We start from the raw sequence: 24,380 nt of genomic DNA, 5'->3' as shown, positions 1-24,380 counted from the left end.
CCCGTCAAAGACACAGGTGATCAGTATAACCTGGATCATACAGGATATTAATAATCAGGTTATATTCCATATCTGTATCATATGCTGATATGATTAAAACCAGCAAGTCATAGCAGGGACTAGTGTGCATGTAAAGGAAGCAAACTGATTGACAGGTGATGTTGATAACATGCCATAGACCAGAAGTTGAATGAAGTCAAATAATAATAATAATAATAATAATAATAATAATAATAATAATAATAATAATAATAATAATAATAATAATAATGAAAAGATCAATGCATGGATGTCTAGCCCAAGGAACCTCAATTGTCAGAGACGGTCCTGCCCTTTATCACCATCCGTCATAACTTTCACGTGAAATGTTTTTTTTTAATTAATTAATGCATTCCCAGAATTCCACATACCGTTTTTAGATCATAGTTTTTATTTGTTTTAACTAGTGTGTGTGTGTGTGTGTGTGTGTGTGTGTGTGTGTGTGTGTGTGTGTGTGTCAGCGCTGTTTGGAGGGATAAATCGATTGTGTTGCATTTCCTACATTTTTTAATGTCTCAGCCCCTGTATTCGGGTCTAAATAAAGAGCTTTTAAACGTACCTGTAGATAGACTGAACTTTTGAATAGTTTTCTGTCTCAGCTGCTGTCCAGTCATCTTCTTCAGCTGCTCTTCATTCTCGCACAGATCGATGAACTTTTCTTGTCCTAAGGGTCCAATTGCATTCACCATGATACACATTTTTCCACCGAGCCTGTACAGTTTGAACTGGAGTCACTGTTTTTATATGCGACGATGTTCTTCAGATGTGTGCTCTGGTACAAGAGATCCCGATATAACAGAAACTAAAACGGGGGGCTGTTTTTAAGCAGTGTTTATGGTTCACTCAAAGTCACATGACCTCTCTGAAAGACGAGTAGACGAAACTGAAAACATTTATTGCCATCCCTTCCTATTTTGTAGAATATCAGTGGGCTACACTAACTCAAGATGGGCTCAGAACAGACAAAAAACAAACCTGATGCTACCGATCTAAAGAGTGATTTAACATCCGAGGAGAAGAAGACGAAGAAGGAGACGGAGAAGGAGACGGAGACGAAGAAGGAGACGGAGACGGAGAAGGAGACGAAGAAGGAGACGGAGAAGGAGACGGAGAAGTGTTATGATCCTGAAAACTCAACACTTAAATTTGTTGATCGGGAGGATGAATTGGATTGTGAGTACTCATCAGACGATTACTTCTAAATTTCCCAAGCAGTGATCTTGAAGAATAGTCTATGATTTACTGCTTACTTACTTACTTACTTTGAGCTACTGACAAAGTTCTGAGACAATTGGTCCACAAATTGAAACACTTTTCTTGTGTCTCATAGTTTTGTGCATTGGTTACGAGTCTCTCAGAGCGCTGATGTCCTGTGGTCATGGTTTGAGCTACTGACAAAGTTCTGAGAGACAATTGTAACCCAAATTGTAATACTTAACATCTTTTCTTGTGTGTCTCATAGTTTTGTGCAATGACTACACGTCTCGCAGAGCGCTGATGTCATGTGGTCATGCTGTCACTCCGATGTCTCTCACCGACTGGTGTCGCAGATTGTTGGATCAGGTTGGTAAACAACCCAATAACCAGAACAAAACGTTGGCATTGAAAGTTTCTGCAAACCACGGATACGTTGAATGTCTACATTTCAATATTGGCCATTATCCGTTGAATAATGATGTTTTATGATGTGACAACGCTGTGGTTAAGGTCTGGTTAGGTTTAAGTACAAAACCACTTGGTTAGGGTTAGGGAAAGATCATGGTTTGGGTTTAAAAAATAAAAATAAAATAAAATACAAACGGCTGCAAATGTCCCGACGTCTCGCTAAAAACACCTGGTTTTGTCAGTTGAAAGGGGAAGCAGGTATTGATTTCGAGGTGGTCTCAACCCGCGCTCTCTGCTGATTTCCAACCTTTTTAAAATAAAGGAAATATAGTGTGGTAAACTGTGATTTGAGCTTTTTTTCTAAATTCACACAATGAGTTTAAGTATTTCATTTGTCAAATAAACTACACTCACAGCTTTACAGTGCAAATAAATAATTAAACTACCTCCTAACCGCACCGACTCCTCCTCTTCCAAACAAGAAAGTCAGCTCATATAAATCTCATGTGAACTACATCGCTTTAGAAATGTTGATATGCTACGTGGCAATCTGCTATTTGTGTTTTGCAGAAACGTACACTGTTAACGTTTTATATTTGCGACCAGGCTGTGGTAAATGTTGTTAATTATTGTACATGATCACCTTCATCGCGAAATTCAAATGGAGTTTTCTGTGACACATAATTACCTGATAAAAATGGATGACAGTAGCATAATTGTGCCGCCGACTTATTTTATTTTCATACATTTCACAAATTTCAATACACACGTGTATTTTAATGCAGTAGTCCAGTATTAATTTGACCCAACATCCACAAATAGACTTGACAGTGAAAATCTGTCTTATCAAGTCATTTCTCTCTATAATTGAGTTTTCAATATTCAAAAGTCTTCTGATCACACTGGATGATTTTCTCACTTGTTTAAGAAAATGTTTAGAACTGGATTACTAACATTCAGGTAAATCAGTGCTGTATTTATGACACTTATTGATTAGGATTATTTTTTCACACATGAAGGTTTTGACTGATGCTTTGACTGATTTTCTTTTTAATTATCAAGGGTGAGACTGGATTTAAATGTGGTCAAACTGACTGCAATGCTGAATGGTCCTTCAAGGAGGTTCGTAAAATGGCTCTTCTGACCCCTGAGGAAGTGAAGGAGTTTAAAAGGAAAATGTTTAACAATTCTAAGGATGCCAAATCAGTAAGTATTTTGATTAAGCAATTTTAAAACCTGTTTTCATACCATATTTGCTGTAATTTAAAAAGCTATTCATTAAAAAATACACTTTTTCTTTTTATACAACACAACTTAACAGTGTCCTGGCTGCAAGTCTCGTGTGATGAGAACTGACCTGAATGATCTGAGTGTCCTCTGCTCAGTTTGCACAGCTGACAAAAAGAAGGTCTACAGATTCTGCTGTCAGTGTCTGAGGGAATGGAAAGGTCCATTTCCACGTTCAGATCGTTGTGGAAATGATGGCTGCATCAATCAACTACTTGAAACACTGAGAAAGTGTCCAGAGATCATCTTTAAGGAAGTGGTGGGGGTCACTGGCTGTCCCTCCATTCGTGCCTGTCCCACCTGTGGCCAACTGGTGGAGCACAACACAAAACTGTGTAAAAGCATCATCTGTGGCCGATGTAAAGTGAAGTTCTGTTTTGTGTGTCTGAAACTCTTTGAAAAGTGTCAGAGGTCAAGTTCAGTTTATGGGCCATGCTCCAGTGGTGTCGCCCCCAGACAAACCTCTATACCTGTGCAGAAGTTAAGATAATCTTAACAACACCAGACTGCTTTAGACTCAGTTGATGTTTTTATACAATATTAATCTTGTATTTTCACTTTTTTTCTGTTTTTTGAAGATTGATTTTGTAATGAAAATCATTATTACTGTTGTCTGACACTAAGACCCTGAACATAATAATATCTCTTTGTTAATTTTTTTAAAAAATTGATTTTTCATCACCACAGAGATAATCAAAGCAACAGACTGTAAGATTTATATGAGATTTTCTCTCTGAACTGTTGAGTTTAATTACAATCTAACACCTTGACTTTCCATAACTATACAATATCATTTATACACTAATATGTACTAATATCTTTAAATCCTCACAGCTTCCTCTTCATTTGCTTTATAATATTTTACTAAGTCATAATATAAGAAGAGAATTTAACCAGCTTTCAGCTTTTACTAAAACTTACTGTAGAGAATATTAAATAATTTATCTGTACATTTACTGCATGTCTTTCTTCATTGTCATATAGTCTAAGTTATTGTAATGTTTATATTGTAGCTTTTTGAATGTGACCTAATTTCTTTCATCTCTTATTTTACTTTTTATTTATTTCATTCAGAGAGTTCCTTATCTGTTTTCTTATCTCTCAACCTGTTTTTGCTCTGCAGTAACAGGGGGATTTCTCCTCTGGGATCAATAAAGTCTTATCTTATCATGTCTTATCTCATTTTCACATATTTCAACATATTTTCATTGAGCTGCTTGCTTAATGTGGCACATTGTAACAAGCACTTTTATATATTACATATGTATTTTCATATTTACATATATCTACATTCTATCATATTACACGTATCAGTATATAATCATAATATATTACTATTTAGGCACGTGCATAATTAGACTCCAAAGGGGGCTTGAGCCCCTCCTCTTTTTGACCTCCTAGAGAGGAAGTGTCCCTTTTTCTGGGGCGTTTTTTTAATAAATAGATGTGCTTTTTTAAGACGTTATAGCGATTTTTTTCATAAAATAAAATTAATTAAATTAACCATGCAATAGCATCAGAAAGGCTAAATAACGACAACGTAAGGCTACTGTTTCAAAATCAAAGAATATATTTATTAATCAGAACAATCACAAACATTCAAAGCAGGGGGAGACACGCAGAAACAGCTGTTGGCAGCTCTCTCTCTCTCTCTCTCTGTCTCTCTCTCTCTCTCTCTCTCTCTCTATCTCTCTCTCTCTCTCTCTCTCTCTATCTCTCTCTATCTCAATAACCAAATACAGTTTTGCCAAAGCATAATGGAAGCTGACAATTATAATAGAAATCTATACATATTAAGATTTTCGATTTTTTTTAAAGAATTGAAAGTAGAATTTGTTTCAGTCTGCAAATGTATTCGTTTTTCTATAGTTATGTACTACAGTTAAAGGCAACACAATAACACCACTTACAGATTTCTGCAGTCCGAAATGGTTTAGGCTGAAGCTAAAGCTTATAATGCCCTATAATACCCTTTTAACAACACATCATGTTTACATATAATTTAAAAAAGAAAAATCTGAGGGCTGCTGTAGATCAGCAGGTCAGTGTGATTCCTTCATGTTGTGGCAGGTAAAGACAAACTTTCCTGCGAGAACGCAACAGTCTTTCATTTCTCTCTTTGCTACATTAGGGGTGAAATGTAATGAGGGCCTGATTCTGTTTACTACGACGAAAAGCAAACAGGCTGAGAAACCGACGTGACGTGATCTGTCTGTCTATCGATCGCCTCCGTTCCGTTTCAGCACCATGGACAGCGGCACCTACACATGCACCCCCAAACACAACGAACAGCGCTGTCCATGGTCCTGAACATCTAAGCGATAATCACATGTATCTCGGCCAATAATTTTGTTGATTTAGCTTTGTTCTATAAATACATTAAGCTTAACAGAGGGGCAAAAAATAAAACTAAGGAGACCCATCTTTAAATGTTAAAGACGAGTTTGTCACTTTCAGTTCAATAAGCCTGCAAATGTAAGTAAATTAAATTTGCATGAAAATGAGGATAAGAGGGCAGTGCAGCATACATTCAATTCAGGATGCCTAGTGTTAATGTTAGTTCAAGGGTCATGTGATCAGTTGGAGCCTTGATTTACTGGTCCATACAGTTTTGAAATGTTGGGGAGGTATGTTTTTAGTATCCCCCAAACACTAAACCACCACCATACTGTGTCAGGTAAATGGATTGACTGCGGTGTGCTGTTAGATGCCTGAAATGGTGAAGGAAGAGGAGTTTCATTCTGGTCATCCTCCCCCAGAAATTATGATCGCCAGACTATACAATACACTACAGTGAACTTTGGTCATTTGTAGGAAAGCCAGAGACAAGATGTAGGAGATGTGACTCCCATAAAACACATCCATATTGGTTGGCCAATATCCATGCAGGGTGTAGCTGCCCTTGACATTAAGAACCACAGCAATGTAGGGTAAAGTCCTTGCATGTTTTGAAGGCAGACAGGACAAGCCTTAATTAAACAACCAACCAGGTCTTTCTTCAACACCCCAGGAATGCTGACCAATAACATATAAGTGAGAGACCCAAACTCCTCACTGACCAGACCATCTAAAAAACCTCCTGCAAACAGAAAGGATCAGATAAGGAATCCCCCATCTCCTGCATGGTCACCAAACCAGACCCCAAACCATCTTTGATCCTTCAAGCTACAAGAGCCAGCAAGATGGGAAGACCAGTTCACAGCCCACTGTGAACTGATAGTACCATTTGGATAAAATGCCCCCACCACTGGTTATCCTCTAAGAGCCAGTCACACACAGAGAAGAGTTGGCACCAACTTTAATCCCACTGTGGACTTTGATTTTCAGGACTTGACTGACCAACCCAAGAACTTATCACTCAGCAAACAAGCATAAGGCAAGACATGCTGCATAATATGCCATGTCCCAGTGACACACACACACACACACACACACACACACACACACACACACACACACACACACAGACACACACACACACACACACACACACACACACACACACACCTTCAAATGACATGGAGCCCAGCTGTTCACAGTCAGATCAAGGAGAACAGAGGACTGTAAAACCCATGGAATTACAAATGTAGTTTTAGATTTTTTTCTAAGGACAATTAAAATTGTACGCTAGTATGTGTATGTATATCACAATATGTGTTGTTATGTACTTTAGTTAGACTTTTATTCTACCGCCTCAAAGCCAAGAAATTTACCACTGAGATAATCCCATCATCCATGATAACACTATCATGTTTCAACCCAATCACAACCCAACATTGGCATTGAAAGTTTGTGCAAACCACAGATATGTTGAATGTCTACGTTTCAATATTGGCCATTATACGTTGAAAAAATTATGTTTTATATGTGACAACACTGTGATTAAGGTCTGGTTAGGTTTAGGTACAAAAAACACTTGGTTAGGGTTAGGGAAAGATCATGGTTTGGGTTAAAATTAAATAAAAAATAAAATAAAAACGGCTGCAAATTTCCTGACATCTCGCTAAAAATACCTAGTTTTGTCAGTTGAAACAGGAAGTGGGCATTTTTTTCAAGGTGGTCTCAAACCATGCTCTCTGCTGATTTCAAACTTTCAATTTTCTGTCAAGAAACTTCCTAACCATCCACCAACCTCTCCTCCTCCTGATAAGAAAGTGAGCCTATATAGATCTCATGTGACCTTCGTCACTTTAGAAATGTTGATATGATACATATTGATGAAATGATAATATGTTATGTATTACACCTGTTGAAATGTAGATATTCAGCATTTCTGTGGTTTGCAGAAAAATACTATGCCAAAGTTTTATTCTGGTGACCAGGCTGCATATTTAGTACCATTCTGCTTGTTTCACTCTCAGAATGCTAAAGCTACTATCAAAAACGCAAAATTAAGAATCATGCAATTGCTAAATTGAAAATACTTTGATTAATGGAGTAACCATATTCAGGAGTTGAATCCACCTGTCCATGAACAGGAGGGGACTGACTCTGCTCCCCCAGAACTCTGCAACCCTTGGGATTGGTCAGGATGCATTTGAATCATTCATTAGTCATAGCATTGTGTACAAGTATCCTTTCCCTCTTGTGTCTTGTTTGTAGTTTTTAGTACTTGTAGCTGTAGTATTAGTAATAAATGTGTATGTAATTGAAGTGGACTTGTTGGTGTTTTCTTGTGCTTGCATCTCAATCATTTAACCTTAAAAGACCGATACATTGCAAAATCACAATTAAGATTAATGATCATAATTCTAATTGACCTCTCTTGTGTGGCCAACAAGGATGACTATTTCCCTATTTTTGCAGCGTTCAACTTTTGTGACTATTTATACACAGAGTCAAATCTTTGTCAGATGGTTGTGTGAAAATGTTGACTAGATATATAAATAAGGATGAGAATACTGTATATTATAAATGCCTTTAATTAAGTTCCACATTGAATGAAGGTTTTCCATGCTCGATTTTTTTCTTCTTGCCCTTGAGTGCACCGGTTTGGACCCAGAGTTTCATTCTGAGTCTGTAACACATGCAAAAAAAAACCCCTGCCACATTTTAACCCACATGTTGTTTAATCATTGTGTGAGTTGGCCCTGTGTGTGTTTGTGCAGGGAAGGGCATGAATCCTGAAGACTCAGCAGTGCCAAAATCAAAAAAACATTTTCCATGAAGTCATTTGACTTTCAATAGACCTTTAACTGACACAAATACTTTTTTATCATAAACTGGCAACAGAGTCCAAGTCAAAATTTATGATTGGCTGATCACTTTCATAGCCACTGTAAAATATCTTGAGGAGACCTTTGACCGTCTAGAAGTTAAAGTAAGATGACAAGCAGTATCCAAAACTATAGCCCACTAAGGGATTTGTAGTTTTGGGCTAAATGTTCAATCATTTACTTTGTCAGGTATAGTTTTATATAGAAAAAACACTAAAGGTGATAATAAGAGTATAAAACATGAGTGGACATTAACAAAATCAAAGAAACAAATGCCTTACAGGTTACTGGTTCTGTGAAATTTAGATTAAAATGTATTTTAAGGAGACAAAGGCTCATGACTGCATTATACTCCAGTATCCTCTATGCTGATGCTTTTTGGAGCCAAAACATCATATAGTCATATAGAACTACATTTGTGCATCTAGTTACTCAATTAGTGACTACGTTTAATTTTTGCTAACATTAAATTGGTATAATCCTAGCAAACACCTGGCAGGCACAAGAGAGGCGGCAATCAACACTATTTTCACTGCTGCTTGCAAGTCTAGTTTAAACATTATTTGGCCTGATCTATACCTACACCTTGTTTATCCCACTTGCATTTCATAATTGATAATAGCCTACTATCTAACAATTGAAGTTTATTCAAATATGTAGCCAAGTTGATTAAGATATGTTTGCTGCTGAGTGGTTATATTGGTTATCTTAGCTCAACCCAAGTGTGTTTCTAAGCTGTGGCTCAGTTGCTGCAAATATACTGTAGTTTGTTGCCAAGATGTACAAAAACCTGGGACATAATATGTGATTTGTTATGTTGTTTTCATTGTGATTAACCCTGAGAGGGAAACAGAAGCCAGCCTAAGAAAGTAATTCCTAAGAAGATAAACAAGTTCACAGTGAACCCACGTCATCACTCTTCTGAAGAACTTGACATCACTTCAAGATAAATTAGATGTCCTTCTTGTTTAAAACGTTTCTCTCTGCCATTCAGTTGTTTCCTCTCTCTTTCTCTCACTCTTTTCATTCTTGTCTCTTTCTCACTCAGTGAGCTGTGAGCCTGGAAGCCTGGATGCCAGCCTTAAAGCAGAGGACAGAGATTTTTGGTGACTGAGGCAAAAACAAAACAGTTAAGTAGGTGCTTTTTCAGAGGTAGCCAACAGGTGAATCATGATTACTGGAAACCATCCACTTCCTCCGTACTTTATGTATATTAAGGATCTTTGTCTCTTTATCCTTTCTTTAAGTCAATAGAGGGTTTTTTGTTGTGGATAAGCAGATAAACAAATTTTTCTGCTTCCTATTCAACTCCTCCACAATCAAGTTACTTGTATCTTAAACAATTACAGATGAGTTAATTAGTGATCTTTCAAAAGTAAAATTCACCAAAATGTATTACTTGTATGTATTGCATATTAATATGAGAAGAACATCGGTGGGCTACACTAACTCAAGATGGGCTCAGGACAGACAAAAAACAAACCTGATGCTACCAATCTAAAGATTGATTTAACATCCGAGGAGAAGAAGACGAAGAAGGAGATGGAGAAGGAGACGGAGAAGGAGACGGAGAAGTGTTATGATCCTGAAGACTCAACACTTAGATTTGTTGATCGGGAGGATGAAATGGATTGTAAGTACTCATCAGATGATTATTTCTAAATTTCTCAAGCAGTGATCTTAAAGAATAGTCTATGATTTACTCGTTTTAGCTACTGACAAAGTTCTGAGAGACAATTGGTCCACAAATTGAAACACTTTTCTTGTGTCTCATAGTTTTGTACATTGGCTTCAAGTCTCGCAGAGCGCTGATGTCATGTGGTCATGCTGTCACTCCGATGTCTCTCACCGACTGGTGTCGCAGATTGTTGGATCAGGTTGGTTCATGTTGATAATTAGACCCAATAAGACCCTATTGTATTTCGTGTAATTGTTTCTTTCTTATTCTTTCTTTATTAATACGCCATTTAACCCTAAATTTGACCCCCTACACATGTTCAAAAATTCACCAAATTTGGCACGCACATCAGGTCTGGTGAAAAATTTGATAAAATATAAAAATCATTCCCCAAAATTGCTAAAATGTGCTCTATAGCGCCACCTATGTATCTAAAATGGCAGCCATGGCCCGTAGGAATGTCGTAGAAAGATCGAACCAAAACTCAATTATTCGTCTCAACAAGAAAAATCAACAAATCATACGCTGACACCCCTGACCTAAATCCAACAAGAAGTCCACAATACACACATGAAAGTATGACTTTGTGCCAATTTTGGAAAATATTTCAACCTGGCTCCAATTTTTAAATAAATGTAATTAAATGTAAATGTAATAATTTTAGGAATTTCCTAGAAATGAGAGTCTGTGTCTTAAAACAAGAAAGAAAAAGACAATGAAATAATTGCACTAGAATAAATCAAATCAAATCAAGTTCATTTATAAAGCACATTTAAAAACAACCAGAGTTGCCCAAAGTGCTGTGCAATAAAATAACAAAAGTAAATCAAAACAACATAACAAGGTAACAGCAAGGAGTAGAGATGACATATCAATACTATCCCATGTGCATACACAAATAAATGATTAATAGTAAAATATAAAGCTTTAAGGACACTCAAAGGCCCGAGAGAACATGTGGGTCTTAAGTTTAGCCTTAAAAGTGTCTACAGAAGGGGAACATTTAATTGGGAAAGGTAAATTGTTCCAAAGTTTTGGGGCAGCCATTGAAAATGCACAGTCGCCCTTACCCAACCCTCTCAGAATAAAGACAAATAAAAGTTGTTTTCTAACAGTTTAGAACTGAATTACTAACGTTCAGGTAAATCAGTGCTATATTTATGAAACTTATTGATTAAGATTATTATTTTTTCTAACATGAAGGTTTTGCTTTGACTGATTTTTTTTTTCTTTTTAATGTTCAAGGGTGAGAGCAGATTTGTCTGTGGTCAAACTGACTGTGATGCTGAATGGTCCTTCGAGGAGGTTCGTAAAATGGCTCTTCTGACCCCTGAAGAAATGAAGGAGTTTGAAAAGAAAATGTTTAACAACTCTGAGGATGTCAAATCAGTAAGTATTTTAATTATTCAATTTTAAAACCTGTTTTCATACCATATTTGTTGTAATTTCAAAAAGCGATACATTAAAAAATATACTGTTTCTTTCTTTTTATACAACACAACTTAATAGTGTCCTGGCTGCAAGTCTCGTGTGATGAGAGCTGACCTGAATGATCTGAGTGTCCTCTGCTCAGTTTGCACAGCTGACAAAAAGAAGGTCTACAGATTCTGCTGTCAGTGCTTGAGGGAATGGAAAGGTCCATTTCCACGTTCAGACTGCTGTGAAAATGATGGCTGCATGAATCAGATACTTGAAACACTGAGAAAGTGTCCAGAGATCATCTTTGAGGATGTGGTGGGCGTCACTGGTTGTCCCTCCTTCCGTGCCTGTCCCACCTGTGGCCAACTGCTGGAGCATGACAAAACTCAGTGTAAAAACATCATCTGTCCCCGATGTAAGGTGGAGTTCTGCTTTGTGTGTCTGAAGGTCACCGCTGAATGTTTGGAGTCTAGTGAACATTACGAGCCTTGCTCCAGTGGTGTCGCCCCCAGACAAACCTCTATACCTGTGTGGAAGAGGAAATAATCTTAATAACACCAGACTGTGATTTTTGTTGATGCAACACTGTGGTCTTTGACAAATGTACACAGCTGTGTGTTTTGTATGAGAGAAAATGGCAGCATAGGCCATCATCATCATGATCATCATCATCATCATCATCATAACTGCTGTTTGTTTCAAAATAAGTCTGCAAATGATGAAGATGACAAATGTGATGTAACTAAAGAAAAGAGAGATAAAATGTTTGAATCTCAAATGAGAGCTGTGGATCTGTTTGGTGTTGTTGTATTTTTAAACATCAGTCTGTCATTGTCACATCAGTTGTGATGATTTATCTGTAAAATCACTATAAACAAAATCTGAATAGTGCAGAAGGAAAAGTTCTTCCGTGTAACATCCAGCTTACAGTTAACTAAAGATAAGAACTTATGCGTCAAACATATTTTAACATATTACTGTATACTGTACAATTATTTAAGTAATAGATAAGTATATTTTAAAATATCTCTGACACAGTATTTAGCATCAACAGTATCTCTCAACAATCCAGCTGATTTATAATAGAGTTAAGTCAGTAAAGTGTTGTTATGTTACCTGAATGGAGCCTCCTGCTGGACAGTCCACCCATTCAGAACCAAACACCTGGATCTGGTACCTGTTAGGTCCAGTACACCTGTGTCTGTAACAGCGGCCCTCTGCAGAGCTGCTGGACAAGAGAAAGTGACTCTAAAAGAGAGACAGGTGGAGAAAGAGGACACTAATGTTACACACAGGAAACAGTTGAGATGACTTTGACTAGGAAAACATAGAAATACTCTCACACACGCACACACCTGTCTGTTCAGGCTGGAGAAGAAACAGCGACTGTCAAAGCCAAAGATCTCTCCACTCCAGTCCTCTACAGCTGACTGTCTGTCATTTCCCTTTTTCCAACACTCACTCTGAAGAACAAAGAGGAGGAAAAAAGAGTGAAAATGTGGAGCTGCAACAGCAATAAAATGGCAACAATCACAACAGAAATGCAAATCATTTTGGACATTTTGACATTAAGAAATGAAAAATAATTAAAAGACAATTTCCTTTTCAACAAAATCACATGACAGGAAATAAAACTTACTCCAGTTTTGAGGGGTTGATTACCCAGAGCAGAGGACCAGTTCAGTTGACGTATATAAATGTTTACCATTTTCTTCATTTGGGGTCATGCAAGGCGACAACCTGACAGTGAACAGCAGGCTGCTGTTTGTTTCCTCTTTCAAATCGTGTCAAATTTCAAACCACAAGTCAGGACAGTTTTTAGAAACTGTAAATTAATCACCTACATTTAATATCATCACTGTTAGATTAGATTAGATTAGACGAGCAGTTTGATTACACATCATGTGATTAACCTCTTTTTTTATAACACGCTATTCTCTGGGGGAAACTTTCTACACATGCAGCTGCACTAAAATAGTTTCACTTTCACATTTTTCTAAAGGTCAAAAGTTTAAGTAGATATCTTCATCTAAGTTAAAACATAAATATGTAAGACCTAAGAATTCCATCACAAGTGGCATTATTGTGTACATGTAAATAACAAATGTGTGAATGTGACGTTTTTATTTTATATTATAAATGTCTGGCAGTGATAATGAAAGCAAATTTTGAACAACAACAACAAAGTGTAGATGGGTGTTTTCCTAACAGTGGAAAGTCCTCAATAAAACCTTTTGATTACATCATCATACATGTAGTGAAATAACTTGTGGCACCAGCTTCACTGCATGGTGATTACTTTGTGATCTTGGTTATTATATTGTGTACATGGTGCATATAATTTTATTTCAATTTGTGTTTGATGTTGTGGGTGTGTTTGATGTTAATACCCTGTGTTTTTAAAGTTGATTGTGTACAAACAACAGTGGTGTTTATGTCAGTCACTCTGTTGCAGGAGAGTTTACAACCTGTCTTCTTTTTATCCAAACCACATAACTACTCATGAGAGGGTTTTATAAAATCCATGCTGGTTGTAGAATTAAATGGTAAAGATGACTATTTTAACTACTTTAGATAACATTTTTATATTTTCCTACATAGAAAGGAAGGTTTTAATTCAATGAATAATGTTCATATCAGGTGTGATTGTTTTCTGCGACAGCAAAGCAAAAGCAAAACAGTTAAGTAGGTGCTTTTTCAGAGCTGTCAGGCAGCCAACAGCTGAATCAGGATTACTGTAAACCATCCACTTCTTCCATAGTTTAACTATATTAAGGATCTTTGTCTCTGTATCTTTTGTTTAAGTCAATAGAGGGTTTTTTGTTCTGGATAAGCAGATAAACAAAGTGTGCTGCAGTCTGATAAACTGCTTCCTATTCAGCTCCAAGAGTTAATTTGTGATCTTTCAAGAGTAAACTTCACCAGAATTCATTACTTGTGTGTGTTGCATATTAATATAATGTATTATTGTTATGTTGTGCTGTGTGAGTTAAGTAGGTCTACTGGTGAGATCTGCTCACATTCATATTGTTTTTTAACAAATACACAGAGGACATTAGTAAAGGTAAACATTTTATTTGATTTTACAAAGCATTTCCTTTTTATGAGATTAGATTAATTGTAGCAGTGTTGTTTAAGGACGTTCTTTTCTTACAGTTTCATTTTGTTCCAATTTCATTTAGCAGACACTTTTAGCCAAAGCAACGTACATCTGAAAGTCGATGCAATGCAAGCAAGAATCTAGACAGGAGAGAATAACATCAGTAAGTGTCGTAAAGCTGAGTAGGTGCATAGAAGCAGATTTTTTTTTTCATCTTCATCTCGTCCACATCAGCCTCCGGACACTTTCAGCACTAAGTGGATGGTGGACATGTGTTGGATCCCACAGGATGACAGCTTGGATGATTCCTCCAGTGGCTCCGTTCTAAGGATCATCCGGATGTCATCATCTAAGCAAAAAGGAAAAATAAATTTGGATTCTTTAAAGATGATCACAAGTCTCGTACTGAGAATACCTGCACCTAATACAGAAATGACAGACTGTCTGGGATGTGACCCGTCAAAGACACAGGTGATCAGTATAACCTGGATCATACAGAATATTAATAATCAGGTTATGTTCCATATCTGTATCATATGCTGATATGATTAAAACCAGCAAGTCATAACAAGGACTAGTGTGCATGTAAATTTACTGATTGACAGGTGATGTTAATAACATGCCATAGACCAGAAGTTGAGTGAAGTCAAACAATATTAATAATAATAACAATAATAAACTATAATGATGAAAAGAACAATCCATGGATGTCTGGCATGAGGAAGCCCAATTGTCAGAAACGTTCCTGCCCTTTATCACCATCTGTCATAACTTTAACGTGAAATGTTGTTTTTTTTTTTATTAATTAATGCATTCCCAGAATTCTACATATCGTTTTAGTTCATAGTTTTTAATTGTTTTAACTACTGTGTGTGTGTGTGTGTGTGTGTGTGTGTGTGTGTGTGTGTGTGTGTGTGTGTGTGTGTCAGCGTTGTTTGGAGGGATAAATCTCTGTGTTGCATTTTTTTAATGTATCAGCCCCTGATTTCGAGTCTTATTAAAGAGCCTTTAAACGTACCTGTAGACAGTTCTTCAACAATTTTCTTTTTCAGGTGATGTACAGTAAACGTCTTCATCTGCTCTTCATTGTCACACAGATCGATCATCTTCCGTTTTAAGGGTCCAACTACATTCACCTTGATAGACATTTTGCCACTGAGCCTGTACAGTGAGGAGTCACTGTTTAGATTTTATATGCGACGATGTTCTTCAGGTGTGTGATCTGTACAAGAGATCTTGACATAACAGAAACTAAAACAAGGGGCTGTACTTCAACGTTGTTTACGTACCTTGGGCCAATAAAAATCACATGACTTCTCTGAAAGACGAGTTGACGAAACTGAAAACATTTATCGCCATCTGTCCCTATTTTGTAGGAGAACATCGGTGGGTTACACTAACTCAAGATGGACTCAAAACAGACAAAAAGAAAACGTGATGCTACAGATCTAAACAGCGATTTAACATCTGAGGAGAAGAAGAAGAAGAAGGAGAAGTGTTATGACCCTGAAGACTTAACACTTGAATTTGTCGATCAGGAGGATGAAATGGATTGTAAGTACTCATCAGATGATTATTTCTAAATTTCTCAAGCATTGATCTTAAAGAATAGTCTATGATTTACTGGTTTGAGCTACTGACAAAGTTCTGAGACAATTGGTCCACAAATTGAAACACTTTTCTTGTGTCTCATAGTTTTGTGCATTGGTTACGAGTCTCTCAGAGCGCTGATGTCCTGTGGTCATGCTGTCACTCCGATGTCTCTCACCGACTGGTGTCGCCACTTGTTGGATCAGGTTGGTAAATGTTGTTAGTTATTGTTAATTGTTGTACATGATCACCTTCATCATGAAATTCAAATGAGTTTTCTGTGACACATAATTAACTTCATTGATTACAATGGATGGCAGTAGCATAATTTTGCCGTCGACTTATTTTTTCATACATTTCACAAATTTCAAAACACACGTGTATTTTAATGCAGTAGTCAGGTATTAATTTGACCCAACATGTACAAATAGACTTGAAATGAACAGCAAAAATCTGTCTTATCAAGTCATTTCTCTCTATAATTGAGAGATCTCAATATTTAAAAATCATTTTCTTGTCAAATATGAAAAAGTGCCAGTGGAGTAAAAATATTTCAACTTGGCAACATTTTTTTTTTAAATGTTTTTTTTTTCTTTTTAATGTTCAAGGGTGAGTGCAGATTTGTCTGTGGTCAAACTGACTGTGATGTTGAATGGTCTTTCGAGGAGGTTTGTGAAATGGCTCTTCTGACCCCTGAAGAAATGGACGACTTTGAAAAGAAAATGATCAACAATTCTAAGGAATACTTTTATGTCAAAACAGTAAGTATTTTAATGATGCGATTTTAAAACCTGTTTTCATACCATATTTGCTGTAATTTAAAAAAGCTACACATTAGAAAAATACTCTTTCTTTCTTTTTTTACAACACAACTTAACAGTGTCCTGGCTGCAAGTCCTCTGTGATGAGAGCTGACCTGAATGATCTGAGTGTCCTCTGCTCAGTTTGCACAGCTGACAAAAAGAAGGTCTACAGATTCTGCTGTCAGTGCTCGAGAGAATGGAAAGGTCCATTTCCACGTTCAGACTGCTGTGAAAATGACGGCTGCATCAATCTGCAAGTTGAAACACTGAGAAAGTGTCCAGAGATCATCTTTGAGGATGTGAAGGATGTCACTGGTTGTCCCTCCTTCCGTGCCTGTCCCACCTGTGGCCAACTGCTGGAGCATGACAAAACTCAGTGTAAAAACATCGTCTGTCCCCGATGTAAGGTGGAGTTCTGCTTTGTGTGTCTGAAGGTCACTGATGAATGTTTGGAGTCCAGTGAACATTACGAGCCATGCTCCAGTGGTGTCGCCCCCAGACAAACCTCTATACCTGTGTGGAAGAGGATAATCTAACAATATTAGACTGACTGATGATGCAACGCTGTGGTCTTTGAAAAATGTTCACAGTTGTGTGTTTTGTATGAGAGAAAATGGCAGCATAGGCCATCATCATCATCATCATCATCATCATCATCATCATCATCATAACTGCTGTTTGTTTGAAAGTAAGGCTTGAATGATGAAGATGACAAATGTAACATATACTGTGAATCTGAAGAATTTAGCAAATCAGAAATTGTAAATTACCTGGAATAAGTGTTTTATTTGTGAAAAAAGTATTTTAATTTTCCCAGGAAACCTTTGTTTTTATCACGATCTATTGTTTCAAAGTCTTAGTGTCATATCAAGTTCATATTCAAAAACTTATAACTGTTTATCAGAAAATATACAGTATGCTTGAAAACCAGATTAAACCACATTTCTGTGTAACCACATGAAGTATCTTCATGTAGTTAAACTTAAATTTCAACTTTTTTTAAATTATGTCATAACATTCATTATCATTGTTATTTAGCTCTTTTTATCTTTATGTCTTCATTCAATCTGTTATTTCTACTGTTTATGTCGATATTTGTTGTTGTTTATTATGCTATTTTACTGCTTCTTTGTCCTTTAAACTGCTCGATTTCCTGTTAAATAAAAGTTTAAATTATTTCTGTTTAACATTAAAATTATCATTTAAAAAACAAATAACCCATCAAAGTATCAATTTATTCAAGTCTCAACACTGAAAGTTTACATTCAAAGTTTTTCACAGCTACAGATCACCACTGTGATCCTCTGGGTCAGTGTGTATCCTGATCTTGTAGGAGCAACATTTCCTGTAAGACACCATGACTGCAGCCAGGAGACACACAGCAGCAGTGAAGCAGAGCGCTGTAGGAGGTCTGAGGGAAGACCAGGTCCTGACATCATCTGAGGGAGGAGTAATGTCAGCGTACAGACATAACTTCCTGTCAGGACAGAAAACTAAACCCTGGTATCCATTTATCTGAGAAACAAACACAGCAAAGAAAAGTCAGATAATATGATTAAATGTCAAATGAGAACTGTGGTTCTGTTTGGTGTTTTTTGTTGCATTTTTAAACATCAGTCTGTCACATCAGTTGTGATGATAAATAAATCTGTAAAATCACTGTAGGATTCCACCTGGATCTGGTATCTGTTAGGTCCAGTGCACCTGTGTCTGTAACAGCGGCCCTCTGCAGAGCTGCTGGACAAGAGAAAGTGACTCTAAAAGAGAGACAGGTGGAGAAAGAGGACAGTAGTGTTACACATAGGAGTTACATAACAGTTGAGATGACTTTGAACAGGAAAACATAGAAATATTCACACACACACACCTGTCTGTTCAGGCTGGAGAAGAAACAGCGACTATCAAAGCCAAAGATCTCTCCGCTCCAGTCCTCTACAGCTGACTGTCTGTCATTTTCCTTTTTCCAACACTCACTCTGAAGGACAAAGAGGAGGAAAAAAGAGTGAAAATGTGAAGCTGCAACATCAATAAAATGACACAGACCACAATCAAATACACAAAAATATAGAGCTGACTACATATTCCTGCTTCAGAGAATTTGGAAAATGTAAGAAATGCAAATCATTTTGGACATTTTGAAATTAAGAAATGAAAAATGATTAAAAGACAATTTCCTTTTCAACAAATTCACATGACAGGAAATAAAACTTATTCCAGTTCTGAGGGGTTTACTTCTCGGAGCAGTAGTAGTATTTTCTTCATTTTGGGTCATGCGAGGCGATAACCTGACAGTGAACTTTGCAACAGCAGGCTGCTGTTTGTTTCCTCTTTCAAATCGTGTCACATTTCAAACCACAAGTCATGGCAGTTTGTTTAGAAACTGTAGGTTAAGTACCCATATTCAACATTATACTTCGGCTGCAGTCACGTACAGACTTCCGAAACAGTCCACAGCAGTTTGATAACACATCATATGATCACACTCTTGTTTTATAACACGCTATTCTCTGTGGGAAACTGTCTACACATGCAGCTGTCAGTAAAGTAGTTTCACTTTTGCATTTTTCTAAAAGTCAAAAGTTTAAGTGCATATCTTCATCTAAGTTAAAATATAAATATATAAGAACTAAGATTTCCAACACAAGTGGCATTATTGTGTACATGTAAATAACATAAATGTGTGAATGTGACGTTTTTATTTTATATTATAAATGTCTGACAGTGATAATGAAAGCAAATTTTGTACAACAACAAAGTGTAGATGGGTGTTTTCCTAACAGCACCTTGGAAAGTCCTCAATAAAACCTTTAGTCTACATCATCATACATGTAGTGAAATAACGTCCTCTTGGCACCAGTTTCACTGCATGGTGATTACTTTGTGATCTTGGTTATTATATTGTGTACATGGTGCATATAATTTATTTCAATTTGTGTTTAATCTTGTGGGTGTGTTTGATGTTAATACCCTGTGTTTTTAAAGTCGATTGTGTTCACACAACAATGGTGTTTGTGTCAGTCACTCTGTTGCAGGAGAGTTTACAACCTGTCTTCTTTTTATCCAAACCACATAACTACTCATGAGATGGTTTTATAAAATCCATGCTGGTTGTAGAATTAAGAGTCTAAATGGTAAAGATGACTATTTTAACTACTTTAGGTAACATTTTTTCCTGTTAAATAGAAAGGAAGGTTTTAATTCAATGAATAATCTTCATATCAGGTGTGATTGTTTTCTGTGACAGCAAAGCAAAAGCAAAACAGTTAAGTAGGTGCTTTTTCAGAGCTGTCAGGCAGCCAACAGCTGAATCAGGATTACTGTAAACCATCCACTTCCTCCATAGTTTACCTATGGAGGAAGTGGATGGTTTACAGTAATCCTAACTATATTAAGGACTTTGTCTCTGTATCTTTAAGTCAAAAGAGGGTTTTTTGTTCTGGATAAGCAGATAAACAAAGTGTGCTGCAGTCTGATAAACTGTTTCCTATTCAGCTCCTCTACAATCAAGTTACTTGCATCTTTAACAATTACAGATGAGTTAATTAGTGATCATTCAAAAGTAAACTTCACCAAAATGCAATGTTGCATTTGAATATAATGTATTATTGTTATGTTGTGCTGTGTGAGTTAAGTGGGCCTGGTGAGATCTGTTCAAATTCATATTGTTTTTTGACAAATACACAGAGGACATTAGTAAAGTTAAACATTTTATTTGTTTTTATATCACATTTCTTTTTTTATGAGATCAGATTCATTGTAGCAGTGAGAGTGAGCAAGACATTTTTTCTTACAATTTCATGTAGCAGACGCTTTTATCCAAACAACTTACATCTGAGAGTTAATACAACACAAGCAAGAATCAAGACAGGAGAGAATAACGTTAGTAAGTGTCTTAAAGCTGAGTAGGTGCATAGAAGCAGATCTTTTTTTTCATCTTCATCTCATCCACATCAGCCTCCAGACACTTTCAGCACTAAGTGAATGGTGGACATGTGTTGGATCCCACAGGATGACAGCTTGGATGATTCCTCCAGTGGCTCCGTTCTAAGGATCATCCGGATGTCATCATCTAAGCAAAAAGAAAAAATAAATTTGGATTCCTTAAAGATGATCAGAAGTCTCGTACTGAGAATACCTGCACCTAATACAGAAATGACAGACTGTCTGGGATGTGACCCGTTAAAGACACAGGTGATCAGTATAACCTGGATCATACAGGATATTAATAATCAGGTTATGTTCCATATCTGTATCATATCCTGATATCATTAAAACTAGCAAGTCATAGCAGGGACTAGTGTGCATGTAAAGGAAGCAAACTGATTGACAGGTGATGTTGATAACATGCCATAGACCAGAAGTTGAGTAAAATCCAACAATAATAAATAGATAATAAAAAGATCAATCCACTGTGCCGGTGGATGTCTGGCATGAGGAAGCCCAATTGTCAGAAACGTTCCTGCCCTTTATCACCATCTGTCATAACTTCCCAGAATACTACATAGCCTACCGTTTTTAGTTCATAATTTTTATTTCTCTTAACTACTGTGTGTGTGTGTGTGTGTGTGTGTGTGTGTGTGTGTGTGTGTGTGTGTGTGTGTGTGTGTGTGTGTGTGTGTGTGTGTGTGTGTGTGTGACAGCGCTGTTTGGAGGGATAAATCTCTGTGTTGCATTTTTTTAATGTATCAGCCCCTGGATTTGAGTCTTATTAAAGAGCCTTTAAACGTACCTGTAGACAGTTCTTCAACAATTCTCTTTTTCAGGTGATGTACAGTAAACGTCTCCATCTGCCCCTCACACAGATCGATCATCTTCCGTTTTAAGGGTCCAACTACATTCACCTTGATAGACATTTTGCCACTGAGCCTGTACAGTGAGGAGTCACTGTTTAGATTTTATATGCGACGATGTTCTTCAGATGTGTGATCTGTACAAGAGATCTTGACATAACAGAAACTAAAACGTGGGGCTGTACTTCAACGTTGTTTATGATTCAGTCAAAGTCACATGACTTATCTGAAAGACGAGTAGACGAAACTGAAAACATTTATTGTCATCTGTCATTATTTTGTAGGAGAAACTCAAGATGGCCTCAAAACGGACAAAAAGAAAACGTGATGCTAAACATCTAAAGAGTGATTCAACATCTGAGGAGAAGAAGAAGAAGGAGGAGAAGGAGAAGTGTTATGACCCTGAAGACTCAACACTTAAATTTGTCGATCGGGAGGATGAAATGGATTGTAAGTACTCATCAGATGATTATTTCGAAATTTCTCAAGCAGTGATCTTAAAGAATAGTCTATGATTTACTGGTTTGAGCTACTGACAAAGTTCTGAGACAATTGTAACCCAAATTGAAACACTTTTCTTGTGTCTCATAGTTTTGTGCATTGGTTACAAGTCTCGCAGAGCGCTGATGTCATGTGGTCATGCTGTCACTCCGATGTCTCTCACCGACTGGTGTCGCCACTTGTTGGATCAGGTTGGTAAATGTTGTTAGTTATTGTTAATTGTTGTACATGATCACCTTCATCATGAAATTCAAACAAGCTTTCTGTGACTCATGATTAATTTCATTGATAAAAATGAGTGGCAGTAGCACAATTGTGCCGTCGATTTCTTTTATTTTTATGCATTTTACGAATTTCAAAACATGTATTTTAATGCAGTGGTCTAGTATTAATTTGACCCAACATGCAAAAATAGACTTGAAATGAACAGCGAAAATCTTATCAAATCATTTTTCTCCATAATTGAGTTCTCAATATTCAAAAGTCATTTTCAACATATGAAAAAGTGCCAGTGGAGTAAAAATATTTCAACTCGGCAACATTTTTTTTTTTTAATGTTTTAAGAATTTCCTAGAAATGAGAGTCTGCGTCTTAAAACAAGAAAGAAAAAGACAATGTAATCATTGCACTAGAATAAAGCCAAATAAAAGTTGATTTGTATAATAAACCAGCTGAAATCTTCTGACCACACTGGATGATTTTCTCACTTGTTTAAGAAAATGTTTAGAACTGAATTACTAACATTCAGGTAAATCAGTGCTGTATTTATGAAACTTATTGATTAAGATTAAGATTTTTTCACATGTGAAGGTTTTGACTGATGCTTTGACTGATTTTTTTTTTCTTTTTAATGTTCAAGGGTGAGACCAGATTTAAATGTGGTCAAACTGACTGTGATGTTGTATGGTCCCTCAAGGAGGTTTGTAAAATGGCTCTTCTGACCCCTGAAGAAATGAGGGAGTTTGGAAAGAAAATGTTCAACAATTCTCAGGATGTCAAATCAGTAAGTATTTTAATGATGCAATTTTAAAACCTGTTTTCATACCATATTTGCTGTAATTTAAAAAAGCGATACATTAAAAATATATATGTATTCTTCCTTTTTTTTTGTACAACACAACTTAACAGTGTCCTGGCTGCAAGTCTCGTGTGATGAGAGCTGACCTGAATGATCTGAGTGTCCTCTGCTCAGTTTGCACAGCTGACAAAAAGAAGGTCTACAGATTCTGCTGTCAGTGCTCAAGGGAATGGAAAGGTCCATTTCCACGTTCAGATCGTTGTAAAAATGATGGCTGCATCAATCTGCAAGTTGAAACACTGAGAAAGTGTCCAGAGATCATCTTTAAGGATGTGAAGGATGTCACTGGCTGTCCCTCCATCCGTGCCTGTCCCACCTGTGGCCAACTGGTGGAGCACAACACAAAACTGTGTAAAAGCATCATCTGTCGCCGATGTAAAGTGAAGTTCTGTTTTGTGTGTCTGAATCTCTTTGAAGGGTGTCGGAGGACAAGTTTAATTTATGGGCCTTGCCTCAGTGGTGTCGCCCCCAGACAAACCTCTATACCTGTGTGGAAGTTAAGATAATCTTTTCAAGACCAGAGTGTGTTTGCTTTAGATTCAGTTGATGTTTTTATACAAAATTATTTTTGTATTTTCACTTTTTTCTGTCTTTGTAATAACAATCATTATTACTGTTGTTGATCCTGAATGATAACATAACAAATGTAACATGAATGAAGCATTTTCAGATTGTAAATTAGCAAAAAGAAAGAAAAAAAGATAACATCTCTCTGTCACATTTTAAAAATAATCTTTTGTGTCTTAGTTTGATTTTTCATCACCACAGAGATAATCAAAGCAACAGACTGTAAGATTTATATGAGATTTTCTCTCTGAACTGTTTAGTTTAATTACAATATAACACTTTGATTTTCCATAATTATACAGTATCATTGTAATTAATTCAATTCAATCAATTTGTACTAATATCTTTAAATCCTCACAGCTTCCTCTTCATTTGCTTTATAATATTTTACTAAGTCATAATATAAGAAGAGAATTCAACCAGCTTTCAGCTTTTACTAAAACTTACTGTAGAGAATATTAAATAATTTATCTGTACATTTACTGTATGTCTTTCTTCATTGTGTTAATATTATATTTACTGTTTCTTGTTTGTTTGTTTGTTTTGTCATGTTTTATTATTCTGCTATTTCAGTATCATTTATTAATGAAACCACCTGAAAAATATTTTTTATTGAGTCAGGCCCTCAGCAAGTAATGTTCATTAGTTGGCTGTTTTTCCTGTTCAATTCAAATAAAATAAAAAAAAATAACTAGTTGTTCAAATAT

The 24,380-nt window shown here is 36.5% G+C and overlaps 2 protein-coding genes across 7 annotated transcripts; both read left to right on the top strand.

The window, feature by feature from the left end:
* Nucleotides 1-979: 979 nt before the first annotated feature.
* On the top strand, nucleotides 980-24,371 carry LOC122973509 (probable E3 ubiquitin-protein ligase RNF144A). 3 transcript variants are annotated; one of them, XM_044341085.1, is made up of 4 exons: nucleotides 980-1,212; nucleotides 22,119-22,219; nucleotides 22,945-23,031; nucleotides 23,157-24,371. In XM_044341085.1, exons 1-4 carry the CDS (start codon nucleotides 987-989, stop codon nucleotides 23,610-23,612), a joined length of 870 nt encoding a protein of 289 aa, XP_044197020.1. In that variant the 5' UTR covers nucleotides 980-986; the 3' UTR covers nucleotides 23,613-24,371. The 3 variants fall into 3 exon arrangements, with proteins under 3 accessions (XP_044197020.1, XP_044197022.1, XP_044197021.1); XM_044341087.1 differs by lacking the exon at nucleotides 980-1,212 and adding an exon at nucleotides 21,751-21,977; XM_044341086.1 differs by lacking the exon at nucleotides 980-1,212 and adding an exon at nucleotides 21,751-21,977 and having other exon boundaries at nucleotides 22,888-23,031.
* LOC122973507 (probable E3 ubiquitin-protein ligase RNF144A-A) lies at nucleotides 9,086-18,107 on the top strand. 4 transcript variants are annotated; one of them, XM_044341082.1, is made up of 5 exons: nucleotides 9,086-9,276; nucleotides 9,576-9,780; nucleotides 16,040-16,140; nucleotides 16,543-16,695; nucleotides 16,815-18,107. In XM_044341082.1, the coding sequence occupies exons 2-5, from the start codon at nucleotides 9,603-9,605 to the stop codon at nucleotides 17,271-17,273; spliced, it is 891 nt and encodes a 296-aa protein (XP_044197017.1). In that variant the 5' UTR covers nucleotides 9,086-9,276; nucleotides 9,576-9,602; the 3' UTR covers nucleotides 17,274-18,107. The 4 variants fall into 4 exon arrangements, with proteins under 4 accessions (XP_044197017.1, XP_044197016.1, XP_044197018.1 ...); XM_044341081.1 differs by lacking the exon at nucleotides 9,086-9,276 and having other exon boundaries at nucleotides 9,447-9,780; XM_044341083.1 differs by lacking the exons at nucleotides 9,086-9,276; nucleotides 16,040-16,140; nucleotides 16,543-16,695; nucleotides 16,815-18,107 and adding exons at nucleotides 9,924-10,024; nucleotides 11,071-11,214; nucleotides 11,335-12,204 and having other exon boundaries at nucleotides 9,452-9,780.
* Nucleotides 24,372-24,380: the final 9 nt, after the last annotated feature.

This window comes from Thunnus albacares, chromosome 22, assembly GCF_914725855.1.
Source record: "Thunnus albacares chromosome 22, fThuAlb1.1, whole genome shotgun sequence".
Taxonomy (NCBI): domain Eukaryota; kingdom Metazoa; phylum Chordata; class Actinopteri; order Scombriformes; family Scombridae; genus Thunnus; species Thunnus albacares.
Note: the sequence above shows the minus strand (reverse complement) of the source record. Positions and strands in the feature narration are given on the sequence as shown.